A 20,659-nucleotide genomic window follows, 5' to 3' on the forward strand; every position below is an offset into this window, starting at 1 on the left:
GGATACAAGCGGCCGAAATGAGTTTCTTTCGTAGGGTGGTTGGGTGCTCCCTTAGAGATAGGGTGAGAAGCACAATCACTCGGGAGGAGCTTGGAGTAAAGCCGCTGCTCCTCCACATCGAGAGGAATCAGCTGAGGTGGCTTGGGCATCTCTTTCGGATGCCTCCTGGACGCCTCCCTGGGGAGGTTCTCCAGGCATGTCCCCCAGGGAAGACCCAGGACATGCTGGAGGGACTATATCTCTCGGCTGGCCTGGGAACGCCTCGGCGTTCTTCCCGAGGAGCTGGCCGAGGTGTCTGGGGAAAGGGAAGTTTAGGCTTACATGCTCAGACTGCTGCCTCTGCGACCCGGCTCCGGATAAGCGGAAGAAGATGAGATTACATATCTGTGAGTGGCAAAAGTATGTGAACCTCTAGGATTAGCAGTTAATTTTTTTTTTTTAAGTTTTTTTTGGGCTTTTTCCACGTTTATTGGATAGGACAGTGTAAAGACAGGAAATGAGCAGGAGAGAGACGGGGAGGGATCGGGAAATGACCTCGGGTCGGAATCGAACCCGAGTCCCCGGATTTATGGCATGGCGTCTTATCCACCTGAGCCACGACGCCCCCAGGATTAGCAGTTAATTTGAAGGTGAAATTAAAGTCAGGTGTTTTCAAACAATGGGATGAAAATCAGGTGTGAGTGGGCACCCTGTTTTATTTAAAGAACAGGGATCTATCAAAGTCTGATCTTCACAACACATGTTTGTGGAAGTGTATCATGGCACGAACAAAGGAGATTTCTGAGGACCTCAGAAAAAGCGTTGTTGATGCTCATCAGGCTGGAAAAGGTTACAAAACCATCTCTAAAGAGTTTGGACTCCACCAATCCACAGTCAGACAGACTGTGTACAAATGGAGGAAATTCAAGACCACTGTCACCCTCCCCAGGAGTGGTCGACCAACAAAGATCACTCCAAGAGCAAGGCGTGTAATAGTCGACGAGGTCACAAAGGACCCCAGGGTAACTTCTAAGCAACTGAAGGCCTCTCTCACATTGGCTAATGTTAATGTTCATGAGTCCACCATCAGGAGAACACTGAACAACAATGGTGTGCATGGCAGGGCTGCAAGGAGAAAGCCACTGCTTTCCAAAAAGAACATTGCTGCTCATCTGAGGTTTGCTAAAGATCACATGGACAAGCCAGAAGGCTATTGGAAAAAATGTTTTGTGGACAGATGAGACCAAAATAGAAATTTTTGGTTTGAATGAGAAGCGTTAAGTTTGGAGAAAGGAAAACACTGCAATCCAGCATAAGAACCTTATCCCATCTGTGAAACATGGTGGTAGTATCATGGTTTGGGCCTGTTTTGCTGCATCTGGGCCAGGACGGCTTGCCATCATCAATGGAACAAGGAATTCTGAATTATACCAGCGAATTCTAAAGGAAAATTTCAGGACATCCGTCCATGAACTGAATCTCAAGAGAAGGTGGGTCATACGGCAAGACAAGCACACAAGTCGTTCTACCAAAGAATGGTTAAAGAAGAATAAAGTGAATGTTTTGGAATGGCCAAGTCAAAGTCCTGACCTTAATCCAATCAAAATGTTGTGGAAGGACCTGAAGCGAGCAGTTCATGTGAGGAAACCCACCAACATCCCAGAGTTGAAGTTGTTCTGTACGGAGGAACGGGCTAAAATTCCTCCAAGCCGGTGTGCAGGACTGATCAACAGTTACCGCAAACGTTTAGTTGCAGTTATTGCTGCTCAAGGGGGTCACACCAGATACTGAAAGCAAAGGTTCACATACTTTTGCCCCTCACAGATATGTAATATTGGATCATTTTCCTCAATAAATAAATGAGCAAGTATAATATTTTTGTCTCATTTGTTTAACTGGGTTCTCTTTATCTACTTTTAGGACTTCTGTGAAAATCTGATGATGTTTTAGGTCATATTTATGCAGAAATATAGAAAATTCTAAAGGGTTCACAAACTTTCAAGCACCACTGGACAAGACGACCCAAGCCAAATTACAGGCCAATAGTAGGTCATTTACTATGTTAACCAATGCTGTTCCAGTACTATGATGGGGCTAGAACTCTGACTGAAAAACCCTGACCCAAAAATGTTTTTTGCCCATGACCTGTATTCCTGTTTTAATGGATAATCTCACCAGGATACTGTAAGGACTTGCATTTCCTGTTAATTTGCTGCTGCAAATTATAAAGACTTTCTTTCTTTATATGGCTGTACTCTGTAAAAAAAAAAATCCCACTATCCAGGTAACACACACAGTTTCGCTCCAAAATTCTTCTGCATGTCATTTCAGTGATTGTTTTACTTGCCACTTTTGCCTCTGGGTTACTTATTCGGGATCTGAATCTAAATCAAATAGAACCAAGCATGCTATATGAATTAAATAATATTTTTTGCAATCCAAACTCACCACCCAAGAGTAGTTACTGTTCATAGCTTCCTCTTTGTCTACCAGATCTCCCTCATAGGGTCCAAAGTGCACACCAACTGGAATAATCTCGCCTTTATTGAAGACACCCAGGCCTGCCTCAGGAATACTAGACTCTCGAACTTCTAGACCTTGTGGAAGGGTTTGTATGGCTCGGTCAGCGACTCCCATAGGAACAGGAGTGTCAGGGACAAAGACAGCTGGACCATGAACATTACACTCATTGGTAAAGAAGGACCTGCAGTGCTCACAGTCTGGAAAGAGAAGATATAAGAAAAGCAAGAAATGGAAAAAATAGGTTTTCTTCGTAAAGTTTCTTCTGCATGTATGTGTCAAGATGTTTCACTTGCAAATTTATATACATGGTGTGACGAAGTGGAGTTACTGTGATCACTCTGAAGTCTTGTATTCCTGTTATACTACAGCAATGCCAGCAATAATTATACTCTAAATTCATTAAAGAATGGCATCATACTTTCTGTCGAGAGAATGTGTAATATTCCTGGTGTTTCCTTTCACTGCTGCTCAACTCTGAACAATCAGAACAGTAAATAGTGAAGGAATGAATCAGGGTGTGATTTCAAATGCAGCATATTTTGGGACAGCTGTCTTACAAAGGTAGTCTTCATCTTCAGGCTCCTCTTTTGGGAATTCTCTGTTCTCTTGGTCTGTGGGAATGACGTGTCCCACGACACTTGACGAGCTTCCACTTGACATTGAGCAAGTCTCTGTCTTCACATCCTCAGAAAGCTAATGACCAAAAGAAAAATAACAATTATTAAAGAGAAAGTAAATAAAACTTGTGTATAAACTTCAAATCTCCTCAAACACTACCACACGTTCCTCTCCTCCACCAGTACAGCAGGTTCACCTACATACCATCATTACCGTCTCTACTTCTACTCCATCAGTACTGCATCTTCCCCTCTCCTCCATCACTAACACCTCATGCCCTCTCCCCCATCACTACCACACCTTCCTTTCTCCTCCATCACTACCACCTAGTTCCCTCTTTCCTAGAAAACAGTAAAATGTGAGGAACAGGGGGAACTCCAGGACCAGGGTGGGGAACACGTGCTAGAAGAAGTGTGAAATTATCGGCGTGCCACTTAAACCTCGAAACCTTCCAGTAACATGGTTTTCCCCAAAGCATTTTAGCGTATCGGGCCCGATAGGCTTGCTCTGTCTGCTGGTACGCTTTGTCGCTTTAGTTAAAATCCGAAAAGCTTAGATTTATACCGATACGTTAAATTTCCTACCCACAAGTAACTAGATACATAAGAGAGCAAATAACAGATCCATTTACATATTGATTGATGGGTGTGTTAAACAAGCGGTCTTTTTTTCCAATGTTTGTGCTGATTCTGTCCAATTAATATGTCCGTATGGTATGATATAAACAAACTGTAATCTGTTGGCTATGTCAAGATCACGTGTTCAAACCGTCCAATAAAAATATAGAAAGAAAACATCAGACATCCCGGAATTTTCTGATTCATTATAAGCGATCTCATTGGCTGCCGATGTTGTTCCCCACCAGACGGACAAAGCCGACTGATTTTAATAAGCTAGGAGAAGACTCGCTGGACAATTTGATCCACATCAGCATGGATGGCAGCGAGATGGACTATGAGAGGGCTGCCCAACATTGGGCCAAAAGCCAAGGAGAATTAATCTGCTTTAAAGGAGTAGAAAACTTAATTCATTAGTTTGGGTTTGCAGAAAGATTATGTACTTATAAACACGCTCACGAAGTGAAGTTGTCCAAATGTGTCAAATACAGCATAATTTCAAATAATAATCATAAGCATTTTTGGCAGTGTGATGTCACTGGGATCCATTTAACAAAAGGCGGCTCCGGATTATTCTTCTGTTAAAGGCTCACAGTGACATCACACTGCCAAATACGCTTATCGTTATTATTTGCAATTATGCTACATTTTACACTTATAAACACATTCATGAAGAGAATTTGTTAATAAGTACATAATTTTTCCGCAAACTTAAATGTATGAATTAAGTTTTCTTTTCCTTTAAATACATTTTAATCTTAATCTAGTCCATTTAATGAAGTGCCAAAATTTAAACTTTATAATAAGAAGTTGCCTTAATTTTCTTTTCAGTGTATCTTAGTTATACATATATTACGGTAATTGCATCAGAAACATTCTAAATCATTACAGTTATAGTAATACAGCGACTTATTTTAAGGTAGCAGTTCTTAGGTTCAGATACCTTTGTGATCAACAGGTCAAGATGATCGATTCGCTTCATTGGATTGCATAAGATGGAGCAAACCACTGTTCATATTTTCATGCACATTTTTCTTACAACACTACTTGATCATAGATACAGTGGTGCTTGAAAGTTTGTGAACCCTTTAGAATTTTCTATATTTCTGCATAAATATGACCTAAAACATCATCAGATTTTCAAACAAGTCCTAAAAGTAGATAAAGAGAACCCAGTTAAACAAATGAGACAAAAATATTATACTTGCTCATTTATTTATTGAGGAAAATGATCCAATATTACATATCTGTGAGTGGCAAAAGTATATGAACCTTGAGGATTAGCAGTTAATTTGAAGGTGAAATTAGAGTCAGAAGTTTTCAATCAATGGGATGACAATCAGGTGTGAGTGGGCACTCTGTTTTATTTAAAGAACAGGGATCTATCAAAGTCTGATCTTCACAACACATGTTTGTGGAAGTGTATCATGGCACGAACAAAGGAGATTTCTGAGGATCTCAGAAAAGCGTTGTTGATGCTCATCAGGCTGGAAAAGGTTAAAAAACCATCTCTAAAGAGTTTGGACTCCACCCATCCACAGTCAGACAGACTGTGTACAAATGGAGGAAATTCAAGACCACTGTCACCCTCCCCAGGAGTGGTCGACCAACAAAGATCACTCCAAGAGCAAGGATATAATAGTATAATAGTCGGCAAGGTCACAAAGGACCCCAGGGTAACTTCTAAGCAACTGAAGGCCTCTCTCACATTGGCTAATGTTAATGTTCATGAGTCCACCATCAGGAGAACACTGAACAACATTGGTGTGCATGGCAGGGTTGCAAGGAGAAAGCCACTGCTCTCCAAAAACAACATTGCTGCTCATCTGCAGTTTGCTAAAGATCACATGGACAAGCCAGAAGGCTATTGGAAAAATGTTTTGAGGATGGATGAGACCAAAATAGAACTTTTTGGTTTAAATGAGAAGCATTAAGTTTGGAGAAAGGGAAACACTGCATTCCAGCATAAGAACCTTATCCCATCTGTGAAACATGGTGGTGGTAGTATCATGGTTTGGGCCTGTTTTGATGCATCTGGGCCAGGATGGCTTGCCATCATTGATGGAACAATGAATTCTGAATTATACCAGCGAATTCTAAAGGAAAATATCAGGACATCTGTCCATGAACTGAATCTCAAGAGAAGGTGGGTCATGCAGCAAGACAACGACCCTAAGCACACAAGTCGTTCTACCAAAGAATGGTTAAAGAAGAATAAAGTTAATGTTTTGGAATGGCCAAGTCAAAGTCCTGACCTTAATCCAATGGAAATGTTGTGGAAGGACCTGAAGCGAGCAGTTCATGTGAGGAAACCCACCAACATCCCAGAGTTGAAGCTGTTCTGTACGGAGGAACGGGCTAAAATTCCTCCAAGCCGGTGTGCAGGACTGATCAACAGTTACCGCAAACGTTTAGTTGCAGTTATTGCTGCACAAGGGGGTCACACCAGATACTGAAAGCAAAGGTTCACATACTGTTGCCACTCACAGATATGTAATATTGGATCATTTTCCTCAATAAATAAATGACTAAGTATAATATTTTTGTCTCATTTGTTTAACTGGGTTCTCTTTACCTACTTTTAAGACTTGTGTGAAAATCTGATGTTTTAGGTCATATTTATGCAGAAATATAGAAAATTCTAAAGGGTTCACAAACTTTCAAGCACCACTGTAATTAAGGGATCCCCGTAGATTTTCAGTCTATCATATACCTCAGTAATTTATAACAAAACAGTTTGAACTTTAAGGTGAAATTTCAAATGTGTATACATTAATGCTATTTAGGTCAGAAATCATTGAAACACTGGTAAAATCTGTCCTATAATCATCAGAGACCCTGAAAATGCACCTGAGAGCATCGATTTTCAAAACATAGTTTCACTTCACGCCTTTGGTGCTCAATTGTCTGTGTATTATCAGGCCATAATTTAGGGCTTTAATTTTTTTCTGAGGAAAACACTGAGTAAACTGAAACACTGGTAGCAAGCTCAACAGGAAGGTTTAATTCCATTGGTTTGTACTTTCAGCATTAACTTGACCCCTGTGCACTGTGGGTTATTCTGCTTAACAATTTCTGACAAAGAGTTGTGCTGTAGCACAGCCTGTCCATGCACAAATTAACACCTGCTGTGATTGTATTGGATTTTCTCACCTGAAAATGAGCGTTGTGCTTGTTATTCTATCTGTTCAATACTCAGCTGTACATTCTTAAAGACAGGAATAAACATAAGGCTGCATCAGTAACCTTTACCTGGCACTCAGGAGGTCTAGAACACGTGCTGATTTCTGATGGCTCCATCATAAACAGCCTAATAATAATAATAATCCTGAAAAAAGGTCAAATCACCATAACTGGTTAAGAATTAGCTTTTAAATTAAAGAGATGTGAAGAGGATCAAGTACTGCAGAGATTTCCCTCTTCTTCTTCAGTGTAAAACTCAGCACATTACCGCCACCAACAGGCCTGGAGTGTTTATGGCAAGTTCAGAGCTGTCTAAAGTGCTCTACTGTGTCTTTTCTCAAACATACACAACTTCTGGACCTGTACCAGTGTAATCATTTCTTACCCATAACACTTAACAAGTATTAAACAAATTATAAACACAGCAATTTTTACAAAAATTAAAATGCCAGGTTAAACTCCCTGAAGTCATGAACATGATGCCAGGACGACTGGATTTCATGACGTTCATGGCCATCAGATCAAACATGCTCGCTGTCAGGGTTTTTGTGAAGCAGTTTGTTTTATTGGAGATATGATGTCCCAAATAGGAGATTTATTTTTAGGCAGTGTTCCACCTTGGAAATGAGCTTACAGGTGCATCTCAAAAAATTTAATATAGTCCAGAGTCATTACACATAAACTAAAATGTTTGAAGCATTTTTCTATTTTAATATTGATAATTATGGACCACAGTGCAAACATTTTTTAAAAATCTAAAAATATTGCAATATTTCACTTCAAGTTTTAGTAAATGACTATTCAAACAGTATAAATACCATGTGTCTCTTGGTCTGGTTCAGAACACCGGAAATTTTCCTGAGTAAAATTTACTCAAACTGAAGAAAACTTTTAGAGAGGGACCAAATGTTATCTGGCGTAGAGTAACATTTCTTCCGTTTGAGTAAATTTTACTCAGGAAAATTTCCTGTGTACACGCAACCACAATCATGGGGAAGACTGCTGACTTGACAGTTGCCCAGAAGATGATCATTGACACGCTCCACAAGGAGGGTAAGCCACAGGAGGTCATTGCTGAAAAGGCTGGTGTCAGAAATGGCAAGCTGAGGTGAAGTGAGGACCCAAGAGCAGACTCAAGGCAGGCAGTGTACAAAAAGAAACTTCTTTAATGAAGTACAGGGCAGAGGTACAATAGGACTCAGGCAAAAATCAGTGGTCAAAGAATGGGCCAAGAGGTCAAAACACAGAAGAGCAGGCAGGCACGGTCAGGGACAAAAGCAGGACAGAAAAATCTTCACAAAAACTGAAGAAAACAGGAGCAAGGGAAACCCAGGCAGAGGAAGCAAAAAAAAAAAACAATCCAAAGGAACAGGCAGGTACAACAGGAGCAAAAACTGGACAGAAAACTAGACAAAAAAACATGGAACGATACAGGCAGGGGGAATCGAGAAGTCACAATACCAAAGGGCTGTAGCGAGGCGAGGAAAGTCTGCAAGAGACAGTCTGGCAACTGGGAGTAGCTCCAAACAGCTCTTAAGAATGCCCTGGCTGATGGGAGAGGAGTGGTAGCAGGTGTGAGAGTGCCGCATCTGGGAAAATGGCCTACAGCAGGGCAGGACTGAATTCCTGTCCTGGATCCGGCCTGGAGCTGGCATGGAAGTCCCACAAACTCAGGCGTGGATGGACTGGACCGGACTGTGACAGTACCCGCCCCCCCACGGGCACCTCCAGGTGCCTTAGGGAGTGCCTCAGGGTGTTGTTGGTGGAAGTCCATGATGAGGGTGGGCTCCATGATGAACCTGGCAGGAACCCAGCTCCTCTCCTCAGGACCATACCCCTCCCAATCAACCAGGTACTGAAGTCCTCTGCCTCGGCGTTGTACCTTCAGCAACCTCCTGACCGTGAAGACCTTACCACCATCTATGAACCTGGGAGGAGGAGGGGGTTTGCAGGGTGGGGATAGGGAACTGGAGACAAGGGTTTTGACTTGGGAGACATGGAAATTTGGGTGAATATGGCGCATGGTTACGGGCAGAGATAGTCTTACAGAGCAGGGATTGATTACTTTGGAGACGAGGAAGGGCCCTATGAACCTGGGAGCCAATTTGCGGGAGACCATCTTGAGGGGCAGGTGGCGAGTGGAGAGCACTACCTGCTGCCCCACCCGATAGATTCAAGTCAAGTCAAGTTTATTTGTATCGCGCTTTTAACAATGAACATTGTTGCAAAGCAGCTTTACAGAATTTGAACGACTTAAAACATGAGCTAATTTTGTCCCTAATCTATCCCCAATGAGCACGCCTGTGGTGACGGTGGCAAGGAAAAACTCCCTCAGACGACATGAGGAAGAAACCTCGAGAGGAACCAGACTCAAAAGGGAACCCATCCTCATTTGGGCAACAACAGACAGCATGACTATAACATTAACAGTTTTAACATGAAGTCAGTTTCGTTGATGTTATAAACTCTTCATTGATGGAAACTTGAGTGCAAAACTGTTCATGACAACTGCAGTCCTAAAGTTAGCAAGTCAACTGTAGTCCTCAGCCATAAAAGCATTACTGTAAGAATCCAGAGCATCCTCCAGGTATAACCCTCAACTGTCCTCATGGGGCCGTCTTCCACAGGAGCGATGCGATAAAACTCCAACCAGACACAGGGCACCAGGATGGATCAAGCAAGTCCGAGGGGCAGAAGAGGCCAGCATCTCAATCCCAGGACCAACATGTTTATTTATTTATTTGTTTATTTATTTATTTTGAGGATAACCCCTTGAGATGTGGCATCTCATTTTCAAGGGGATCCTCAGAGGGACAGATGGGGGGGGAGAGAAAGAGAGAGAAAGAAAACACAGGTTGTTAGGTATGCCCTAAAAATGACACAAGTATTAAATCTGTGTGGTAGGCTCGCAGAGACGAGTCTCTTGACATCAGGCATAACACACAACAATGGCATGTTAATATGGTAAAAAATATATCATGACCTGCTCTGGCTGGATGCTTGATTGGGTGATGGGAGCACACTCCTCAGCAATGATGAGATGCAGATGGGACCCTTAGGGCTGGCCAAGACAATTCAGTTACGTTTCACCAGGTCTGGGACATGCGACAGAATGTCTGATGGCCAATTCCCTGCAGGCTACGAGAGCCAGTCGAGGTCTCCACCCTCTCCACCAAAAGATTTTCTGTTGACTCCATGTAACTCAGAGGGACAGATTTGGGGGGGAAGAAAAAGCAGGTGGTTAGGTATGCCCAATGTCACCTGAATAAGTAGGAACAGTATACATATTGCACTGAGTACAAGCAGGGACTCCGGCAACTAACTAACTAGAGAAATCCTAAATCTATATTCATTGGTGCAGTTGGCATAAAAGAGGTCATAGATATTGTAAGGAGAAGTGAAAGTAAAACCTCCACTGACTGGAATGATATTGATATGAGTTTAATAAAAAAAGTTATTGAAGACATTGCAGAACCATTTACTCACATATGTAATATGTCTTTTCAATCTGGTAAATTTCCAAACAACATGAAAATAGCTAAAGTTATACCTTTATATAAATGTGGAGATAGACATCATTACACAAATTACAGGCCAGTTTCTTTACTCTCTCAGTTCTCCAAGATCCTCGAAAAACTGTTCACAGCAAAACTAGACAACTTCATTGAAAAATATAAACTTTTAGCTGACAGTCAATACGGATTCCGGAAAGACAGATCAACAACCCTGGCATTAATGGAACTTATTGAGAAAATCACAAATGGTATAGACAATAAAAAACATGTTATGGGAATTTTCATAGATCTAAAGAAAGCATTTGACACAATAAATCACGACATTCTATTCAAAAAATTAGAGAGGTATGGTATCAGAGGGGTTGGTTTGGACTGGGTGAGGAGCTACTTAAGTAACAGGCAACGATTTGTAAAAATTGGAGATCACACATCTGATTATTTGCCCATAACATGTGGAGTACCGCAAGGGTCTGTCTTAGGTCCTAAGCTGTTTATATTGTACATTAATGATTTATGTAATGTATCATGTATAATGAAATGCATTTTATTTGCTGATGATACAAACATCTTTTGCGCCGGGGACAATGCACAGCAGCTTATGGAAACAATCACAACTGAAATGAATAAATTAAAAAGGTGGTTTAATGTAAACAAATTGTCATTGAATTTGAGTAAAACAAAGATTATGTTATTCGGAAAATATAAGTCGAACCCTCAAGTTGAATTGAAAATTGACAACATAACCATAGAAAGAGTTTATGAAATAAAATTTCTGTGTGATTGTTGATCATAAAGTCTGCTGGAAACCGCATATTAATCATGTTAAAGCAAAAATAGCAAAGATTACTGCAATTTTGGGGAAATCAAGACACATTCTGGACTATAAATCACTACATACTCTGTATAATGCACTCATACTTCCATATCTGAGCTACTGTGTGGAGATATGGGGTAACACCTACAAATCTAACCTGCAGCCGTTATGCACATTACAAAAAAGAGCAATAAGAATTGTCAATAATACGGGATATCTTGAGCATACAAACGCATTATTCGTAAAAGCACACACTCTGAAATTCACTGATCTGGTTAAACACAAGACTGCACAAATTATGTATAAAGCAAGACATAACCTTCTTCCGGGTGAGGTACAAAATACGTTTATGGAAAGGCAGGGTGGGTATAACCTGAGAGGGGAAATGAATTTTAAGAGAGTAAATGTTAGAACAACTCTGAAAAGTATGTGCATAACAGTCTGTGGGGTGAAATTGTGGAATGGTCTGGAAAATGAACTCAAAAATAGCACCAACATAAAACTGTTTAAAAAATTATATAAAAACATGTTAATAAAAATATATGAGAATGAGGACAGGCAGACTATATAGGTGATGATGAAATTGAGAGTAAGTCTGTGACTGGTCTTCTTGTATTTAGTGTATAGTTATAGGTATGTGTATATGTATGTACTGTATATATGTATTGTATGTGTGTATATATGCATAACATAAGTATCTGTATATATGATTTGATTTGGTCGATATTATACCATGTCGGTATGTTTTGGTATGTTGGTATGTTTTCTTTTTTGTTTATTGCTTTTGTTTTCTTTTGTATATATAGTTTATTATGGTGGAAAGTGACATTTGATTAGCGGTGGTATAGAGGGTTAGGATTGGATAAGTTATTACTTCTTCCTAATCCTTTCTGAACATTGTTATGTTATTGCCTTGTGGCTACGCTATTCTGTTTGTTTATGATGATGTTTTGATTATTGTATTTTTTATTTAAATTTTTATTTTTATATCTTTCTTCTTTATTGTTCAGAATAAAGTAATCAATCAATCAATCAATCAATCAATCAATCAATCAATGACAGCATAACTAAAAGGGGAGAGCCAGAATGTAACACAGGCATGAGGGAGCCCCGGGACATAAAGCAGCCAGCCACTACACTGTCAACAAACTCGAGTGAGCAAGCGAGTGGGGACTGACAGCATCCATACCGTACATCCCAGTTTACCAAAACACTCTATGTCTGAGGACCCTCTAGATCTACTCCTTTACCTCATAAACACCATTAACAAAAGGCTTGACTAAACAAATATGTTTTCAGCCTAGACTTAAATGCTGAGACTGTGTCTGATTCCCGAACATTACTTGGAAGGCTGTTCCATAACTGTGGAGCTTTGTAAGAAAAGGCTCCGCCCCCTGATGTAGCCTTCACTATACGAGGTACCAGCAGATAGCCTGCACCTTTTGATCTAAGTAGGCGTGGCGGGTCATAGAGGAGCAGAAGTTCACTCAGGTACTGTGGTGCGAGACCATTTAGTGCTTTAAAGGTCAATAGTAGTATTTTATAATCAATACGAAATTTGATTAGGAGCCAATGCAGTGTGGATAAGACAGGCATGATGTGGTCATATTTTCTAGTTCTAGTAAGGACTCTTGCTGCTGCATTTTGAACTAACTGGAGCTTGTTTATGCACTTATTGGAACATCCAGACAGTAAGGCATTACAATAATCCAACCTGGAGGTAACGAAAGCATGGACTAGTTTTTCCACATCATGCAATGACATTCAATTTCTTATCTTTGCAACATTTCTGAGATGAAAGAAAGCTATCCGGGTAATGTTATCAATGTGAGTTTCGAATGAAAGACTGGGGTCAATAATCACTCCGAGGTCTTTTACTGCTGCACGTGAAAAAACAGAAAGGCCATCCAGAGTCACTGTGTAATCAGAAAACTTACTTCTAGCTGCATGTGGTCCTAGTACAAGTACTTCAGTCTTGTCAGAGTTAAGCAGAAGGAAATTAATAAGCATCCAGTGTCTAATGTCCTTAACACATTCCTCAATTCTATTAAGCTGATGTCTCTCATCAGGTTTTGCAGAGACATACAACTGTGTGTCATCAGCATAACAGTGGAAACTCATACAATGTTTACGAATAATATCACCCAGAGGTAACATATATAGAGAAAAAAGCAGTGGACCCAAGACAGAACCTTGTGGAACACCAAACTTTACTTCAGTATGTCTAGAAATATCACCATTTATATCAACATACTGATAACGATCAGTTAGATAAGGCCTGAGCCAGGAGAGGGCCGTTCCCTTAACTCCCACAACATTTTCTAGTCTATCCAGAAGAATGGAATGATCAATGGTATCAAATGCTGCACTAAGGTCAAGCAACACAAGTAGCGAGACACAGCCCTGATCAGACGCCAACAGCAGGTCGTTTACTACTTTAACCAGTGCTGTCTCTGTGCTATGATGAGGTCTAAATCCTGACTGATACATTTCATGGATGTTATTCCTATGTAAATAACTGCTGTGCCACAGCTTTTTCAAGGATCTTGGAGATAAAGGGGAGGTTTGATATTGGCTGATAATTGGACAGCTGGCAGGGATCAAGGTCAGGTTTTTTAATCAGGGGTTTGATAACTGCTAGTTTAAAGGATTTGGGTACATAGCCAATCGTAAGAGAAGAATTTATTATTTTTAGAAGCGGTTCAATTACTCCAGGCATTATCTGTTTGAATAGATGTGTCGGTAAGGGATCTAGTACGCAAGCTGAGGCTTTTGATGCAGAGATTAATGAAAGTAATTCAGTTTCTTTAAGGGGAGTAAAACATTCTAACTGATGATCTGATACAGTTATATAGATTAACTACAAGGTCACTTTCATTGTCTAACCTTAAATTAGTAGTTTGAATTTTTTGTCGGATATTCTCAATTTTGTCATTAAAAAAATTCATGAAGTCGTTGCTACTACATACTGCAGGTGTGCATGTGTCTATAGTGGACTTATTCCTCATTAATTTTGCTACAGTATTAAATAGGAATCTAGGAATTATTTTTGTTATCTTCTATTAGGGAGGAGAAATATGTTGATCTCGCAGCACTAAGAGCTTTTCTATACTTCAGGAAGCTCTCCTTCCACGCTAATTTGAACACTACCAATTTTGTTTGACGCCATTTACGTTCCAATTTTCGAGTGGTCTGTTTTAAAGTGCAAGTGTCATCATTATACCAGGGTGCTAATTTTTTGTCTCTGACCATTTTCTTTTTTAGAGGAGCTATTTTATCTAAGGTATGGCGGAATGTTGACTCTAAGCATTCAGTTGCCTGATCAAGTTCTGCAGGGGCTGACAGTGACCCAATCAAAGTTGATAACTCTGGGAGATCATTTATAAAGCTCTGTGCAGTAGTTGACATGAAAGTACGTTTAATACAGTAGCGTGGTGAGGTGCATATATTATTACTCAGACATAGTTTGAATGAGATGAGACAATGATCTGAGATAACTTCAGACTGTGGAAGTGTGACTATATTGTCTATGTTTAATCTGAATGTTAGTATTAGATCAAGGGTGTGACCACCATTATGGGTCGGTCCTATGACATTCTGATTAATCCCTACTGAATCTAAGATGGACACAAACACTGTTTTTAAAGGGTCTTCTGGGTTATCGAAGTGAATATTAAAATCTCCAACAACTAATGCTTTGTCTAAGGAAATAACCAGATCTGAGATAAAATCTGCAAATTCAGAAAGAAACTCAGAATATGGCCCCGGGGGCCTGTAAATAATAAGCAATGGAATTAACTGGGTAGACTTATTTTTCGAGGCTACATACATTATATGAGTATGAAGAACTTCAAATGTATTAAATTTATAACCAGGTTTTTGTGTTACACCTAGATAATCGTTATAAATAACCGCAATGCCTCCTCCTCTGCCAGTTAGACAAGGCTGGTGTATATAACTGTATCCAGGAGGACTCGCTTCATTTAATGCTATATATTCATTTGGCTTAATCCATGTTTCAGTTAAACACAGTACATTAAACTCCTGATCAGTAATGAGTTCATTAACCATTAGCGCTTTAAATGTAAGAGATCTAATGTTTAATAGCCCCACCTTTAGATCAAAGGTGCTGGCAGCAGCTGTACAGTCAGTATGATCTAATTTTATATTGATTAGGTTACTGGAACAAACTCTTTGAAAAATTCTACTTTTTTGTTGAGCTCGGGGAACAGACACAGTCTCAATGTAGTGGACCCTGAGTGATGACTCTGTGCAGCTAGCAGACAGTCGGTTTAGCCTGTTCGTCTGCTCCCTGGCCTTGGCTCTGGATTGTCAGAAATTAACTAGGCCTGTTCTGAGACTATGACCTATGCTGCAGGAAATGAGAGCAGCACCTTCCCGAGTGGGATGGATACTGTCCCGCCCTAACAGGCCAGCGGAGCTGCTGAGCGGTATTTGTCGGCTTGCTCTTTAAACATCTTGACAGAACGTAGGAGCTTCTTCCTGGTCAATGACCGCGTTCTCCTGCAGCGGCGCACAAACACTTGGGCAGAGGGCATGGCGATGACTTCTTGTTGGATGGGGAAGAGTGGTGGTTGGTAACCCAGAGAGCACTGGAAGGGGAAAAGACCTGTAGCAGAGGTGGGTAAGGAGTTGTGAGCATACTCTATCCAAGGAAGGGTCTTGCTCCAGGAGGCGGCATCCTTGGACACCATGCACCTGAGGGCCACTTCCAGCTCCTGGTTGGCCCGTTCCGTCTGTCCATTGGTCTGAGGGTGGAAACTTGAAGACAGACTGCAAGAAGCACCAATGAGTTTACAGAAAGCTTTCCAGAATTGGGCAGAGAACTGGGGTCCACGGTCAGACACGATGTCTGCGGGGAGTCTGTGTAGGTGAGAAACATGGAGTATCAGCAATTCGGCGGTCTCTTTGGTGGTGGGAAGCTTGGGCAGGGGGATAAAATGAACAGCTTTAGAAAAACGGTCGACAGCAGTGAGGATACAAGTATTGCCACCTGAATTAGGGAGTCCTGTGACAAAGTCCAGGGCCATGTGTGACCAGGGCCGGTGGGGAACAGGAAGGGGTCTCAGCAGGCCAGCAGGGCGTCTGTTGCCAGTCTTTGTCCTGGCGCAGATGTCGCAAGCTGCCACAAACCTCTGGACATCCTCCTTGATGGATGGCCACCAAAAACATTGTTGGATGAGTGCCAGAGTCCGGGCTGCTCCTGGGTGGCACGCCATTCTGGAACCATGACCCCACTGCAACACCTGTGCCCGCACAGAAACAGGAACAAAAAGATGGTTAGGAGGTGCATGACTGGGCCCTGGGTCCTGCTCATGGGCCTTCTGGACCAGGGTTTCCACCTCTAACAGAGCAGCCCCCACCAGGTACCCTGGAGGAAGGATGGTCTCAAGGGAGGTCGATTCCTCCTGGAGGGGAGAGAACATTCTGGACAAGGCATCAGGCTTACCATTCTTAGAGCCTGAGTGGAAGGAAAGTGTGAACTTGAAGCAAGAAAAGAAGAGAGACCATCGGGCCTGGCGAGAATCGAGGCGCTTGGCAGTCCTGAGGTATTCGAGGTTCTTGTGATCTGTCCATATGATGAAGGGAAGGTCTGACCCCTCCAACCAATGTCTCCATTCTTCCAAGGCCAATTTCACGGCCAACAGTTCCCTATTGCTAACGTCGTAGTTTCTCTCAGAGCGGGAAAGCCGACAAGAGAAGAAGGAGCAAGGATGAAGCTTGTTGTCACTAGCCGATCTTTGGGACAATATGGCTCCGACCCCTGACTCCGAAGTATCGACCTTCAACCACGAACTGCCGGGACGGATCTGGAATTGTGAGTATGGGTGCTGACATGAACCTTTGTTTGAGCTCAGAGAACGCCTTCTTGGCCCCTTCCCCCCACCTGAAAGGGACCTTGGTGGAAGTTAGAGCCATGAGGGGCCCAGCTACCATACTAAAGTTCCTGATGAATCGCCTGTAGAAATTCACAAACCCAAGAAACCGCTGGAGTTCTCGCCGAGAGGATGGGGTGGGCCAGTCAGCAACTGCCTTGAGTTTCAGGGGGTCCATGTGAATCTGTGCAGGGGAGGTAATGAAACCCAGAAAGGAGATAGAGCTTCTATGGAACTCACATTTTTGGGCCTTAAGGAAGAGTTTATTTTCCAAGAGTCATTGAAGGACCTGCCTGACGTGGATGCGGTGTTCATCAAGGGAGTGGGAAAAAATCAATATATCATCCAGATAAACAAAAAAGTTAAGGTAGTCCCTCAGAACATCATTAACGAGGGCCTGGAAAACCGCAGGAGCATTAGTCAGGCCGAAAGGGACCACGAGATATTCGTAGTGGCCCGTGGGGGTGTTGAACTCCGTCTTCCATTCGTCCCCTTCCCTGATCCTCACAAGGTGGTAAGCATTGTGGAGGTCTAGCTTGGTGAAAATCTGGGCTCCCTGGAGTAACTCAAAGGCCGTAGTCATGAGAGGTAGGGGGTAACGGTTCTTGATGGTGAGGTCATTTAACCCCCGATAATCAATGCAAGGGTGCAAGGATTTGTCCTCCTTCTACACAAAAATAATCCTGCCCCTGCAGAAGATGGCAGCCCGTACACACGCAGCGGCTCCTCTCCGTCCCGACAGAACGGTGTTTTCGTGTTTTTTGTGTTTTAAAACAGCGTGTACCTGTTCGTCTTTGTCGCGTCCATCAGTCTTAAGGCGCACATACTCCCGTAAGTTTCTGCTCGACATCCGCAGAACTATATTCACGGATATAAATCCAGCGGACACGGAAGTGCTATGCGACTATGGTTTGCTCCAGAGGCCTGCTCAACCACCGATCCCCACTCCTGCATCCAGCCCACAGTGGAAGCGTCACAGGCGGAACATGTGGAAGCAGAAGGGGGCAAGCGCAGAGGTATCCGGGTTAGGCTAGTGGCTAGCCCTCACTGGCCGGCTATCCCTACCATCACTCTGGCCAACATACGCTCACTGGACAACAAGCTGGATTATGTCCGCCTACTTCGCTCATCTTCTAAGTCTGTGAGTGAGTGTTGTGTCCTTGTGTTTGTGGAAACATGGCTTAATGACAGCGTCCCGGACTGTGCTATTCAGCTAGCCCGGCTAACATGCTACCGGTCAGACAGAGCGCTAGTCGAGGGGGGGAAGACTCGCGGCGAAGGACTCTGTGTTTACATCAGTGATGCCTGGTGCCGCGATGCTGTCATGGTCTGCAAACACTGCTCACCACTGGTGGAGTTTATAATTATTAAGTGCCAGCCATTCTACCTGCCGAGGGAATTTATAGCCATATTGCTGGTAGCAATATACATCCCTCCTGGCTCCAATAACAACAGGAGTGAAGCACTGAATGAACTCTATCAGCACATCAGTGAGCAGGAGACAGCCCACCCAGATGCTTTCCTCATCCTGGCTGGGGATTTCAACCATGCAAACCCCAAGAGCGTCTTTCCAAGACTCTATGGTCATATCAACTTTCCCACACATGGAAACAATACTCTGGACAATGTTAACACCATGCATAAAGGCGCCTACAAAGCCCTACCCCTCCCCCACATTGGGGCCTCAGATCACTCCACTGTTATGCTAATGCCAGCATACAGGCCGCTGGTTAAAGTCACCAAACCAGCTACAAAGCAGGTACGTGTGTGGCCAGAGGGGTCCTCAGAGGCACTCCAGGACTGTTTTTCCACCACTGACTGGAGCATGTTCAGACAGGCAGCCACCTACAACAACACTACAGATCTCCAGGAGTACACGGAGATTGTGACTGCCTACATGAGGAAGTGCATGGACGACGTTACAGTCATCAGAACCATCTCCATTCGGGCAAATCAGAAGCCATGGCTGACAGGGGAAGTCCACAAGCTCCTGAGGGCTCGGAACACTGCCTTCAGAGCTGGGGACGAGGTGGGCCTGAGGACAGCTAGGGCCAACCTGTCACGAGGCATCAGGGTGGCCAAGAGACAGTATTCCAGGAACATTGCTGACTACTTCAATGACAGCAGAGACACCAGGAACCTGTGGCGGGGGATTCAGACGATCACAGACTACAAGCCCTCGCCACAGACTTGTAATAACTCCACCTCTCTGCTGAATCAGTTGAACGACTTCTTCGCTCGCTTTGAGGCAGACAACAGCACCATGGCACAGAAGACCCCACCACCTCCCAGCGACCAGGTGTTGACGCTGTCCCCAGACAGCGTGAGGAGAGCTCTCAGGACGACAAATGCACGGAAAGCCCCGGGTCCTGATAACATTCCTGGTCGTGTCCTGAGAGACTGTGCCGAGGAGCTCACAGATGTCTGTACAGACATCTTCAACATCTCATTGAGCCAGGCTGTTGTCCCCACATGCCTCAAAGCCACCACCATCATCCCGGTCCCGAAGAAGCCGTCTCCCTCCTGCTTCAATGACTACTGCCCGGTCGCACTCACTCCTATCTTCATGAAGTGCTTCGAGCGGCTAGTCATGAGGCATATCAAGTCTGCCCTCACCCCCGCCCTGGACCCTTTCCAGTTTGCATATCAGTCCAACCGTTCGACCTATGACGCCATCTCCACTGCCCTCCACTCAGCCCTCACCCACCTGGAGACAAAAGACTCATATGTCAGAATGCTGTTCATAGACTTTAGCTCAGCATTCAATACAATCATTCCTCAGCAGCTCATTCATAAACTGGACCAGTTGGGACTCAACACCTCCCTGTGCAACTGGCTGCTGGACTTCCTGATGGGGAGACCACAGGCTGTACGGGTTGGCAGCAACTCCTCCAGCACCATCACACTGGACACGGGGGCCCCCCGAGGATGTGTGCTGAGCCCCCTCCTCTTCACTCTGCTGACCCACGACTGCACACCAACATCCAGCTCCAACCTCTTCATTAAGTTTGTGGATGACATGACTGTGGTGGGTCTCATCAACAATGGCGATGAGACAATCTACAGGAGTGAGGTGAGCCGCTTGGCCATGTGGTGCAAGGACAACAATCTCTGCCTGAATGTGGAGAAGATGAAGGAGATTGTTGTGGACTTCAGGAGAGTGCACACCCAGCATGCTCCACTAACTATCGACGGTGCTGCAGTAGAGAGGGTGAGCAGCACCAAGTTTCTGGGTGTGCACATCTCTGAAGACCTGCCCTGGAGCAACAACACTGCATCACTGGCCAAAAAAGCCCAACAGCATCTGTACTTCCTCCGCAAACTGAGGAGAGCAAGAGCCCCAGCCCCCATCATGCACACATTCTACAGAGGCACCATCGAGAACATCCTGACCAGCTGCATCACCGTGTGGTACGGCGCCTGCACCGTGTCCTGCTGCAAGACTCTGCAGTGCATCGTGAGAGCAGCTGAGAGGATCGTTGGTGTTTCTCTCCCTTCTCTTATGAATATCTA

At 43.4% G+C, this 20,659-nt stretch overlaps 1 protein-coding gene across 1 annotated transcript in view; it reads right to left on the bottom strand.

The window, feature by feature from the left end:
- Positions 1-7,156, bottom strand: part of LOC132893448 (histone-lysine N-methyltransferase PRDM9-like) — a 28,495-nt gene extending 21,339 nt beyond the window's left edge. Inside the window, exons 1-3 of the mRNA XM_060932596.1 lie at positions 6,990-7,156; positions 3,060-3,195; positions 2,428-2,699 (exon numbers count right to left, since the gene is read on the bottom strand). Coding sequence (XP_060788579.1) covers positions 2,428-2,699; positions 3,060-3,195; positions 6,990-7,040 — 459 coding nt within the window. The 5' untranslated portion in view covers positions 7,041-7,156. The remainder of the gene's footprint in view (positions 1-2,427; positions 2,700-3,059; positions 3,196-6,989) is intronic.
- Positions 7,157-20,659: the final 13,503 nt, after the last annotated feature.

Source organism: Neoarius graeffei, chromosome 10 (assembly GCF_027579695.1).
Source record: "Neoarius graeffei isolate fNeoGra1 chromosome 10, fNeoGra1.pri, whole genome shotgun sequence".
Lineage (NCBI taxonomy): Eukaryota > Metazoa > Chordata > Actinopteri > Siluriformes > Ariidae > Neoarius > Neoarius graeffei.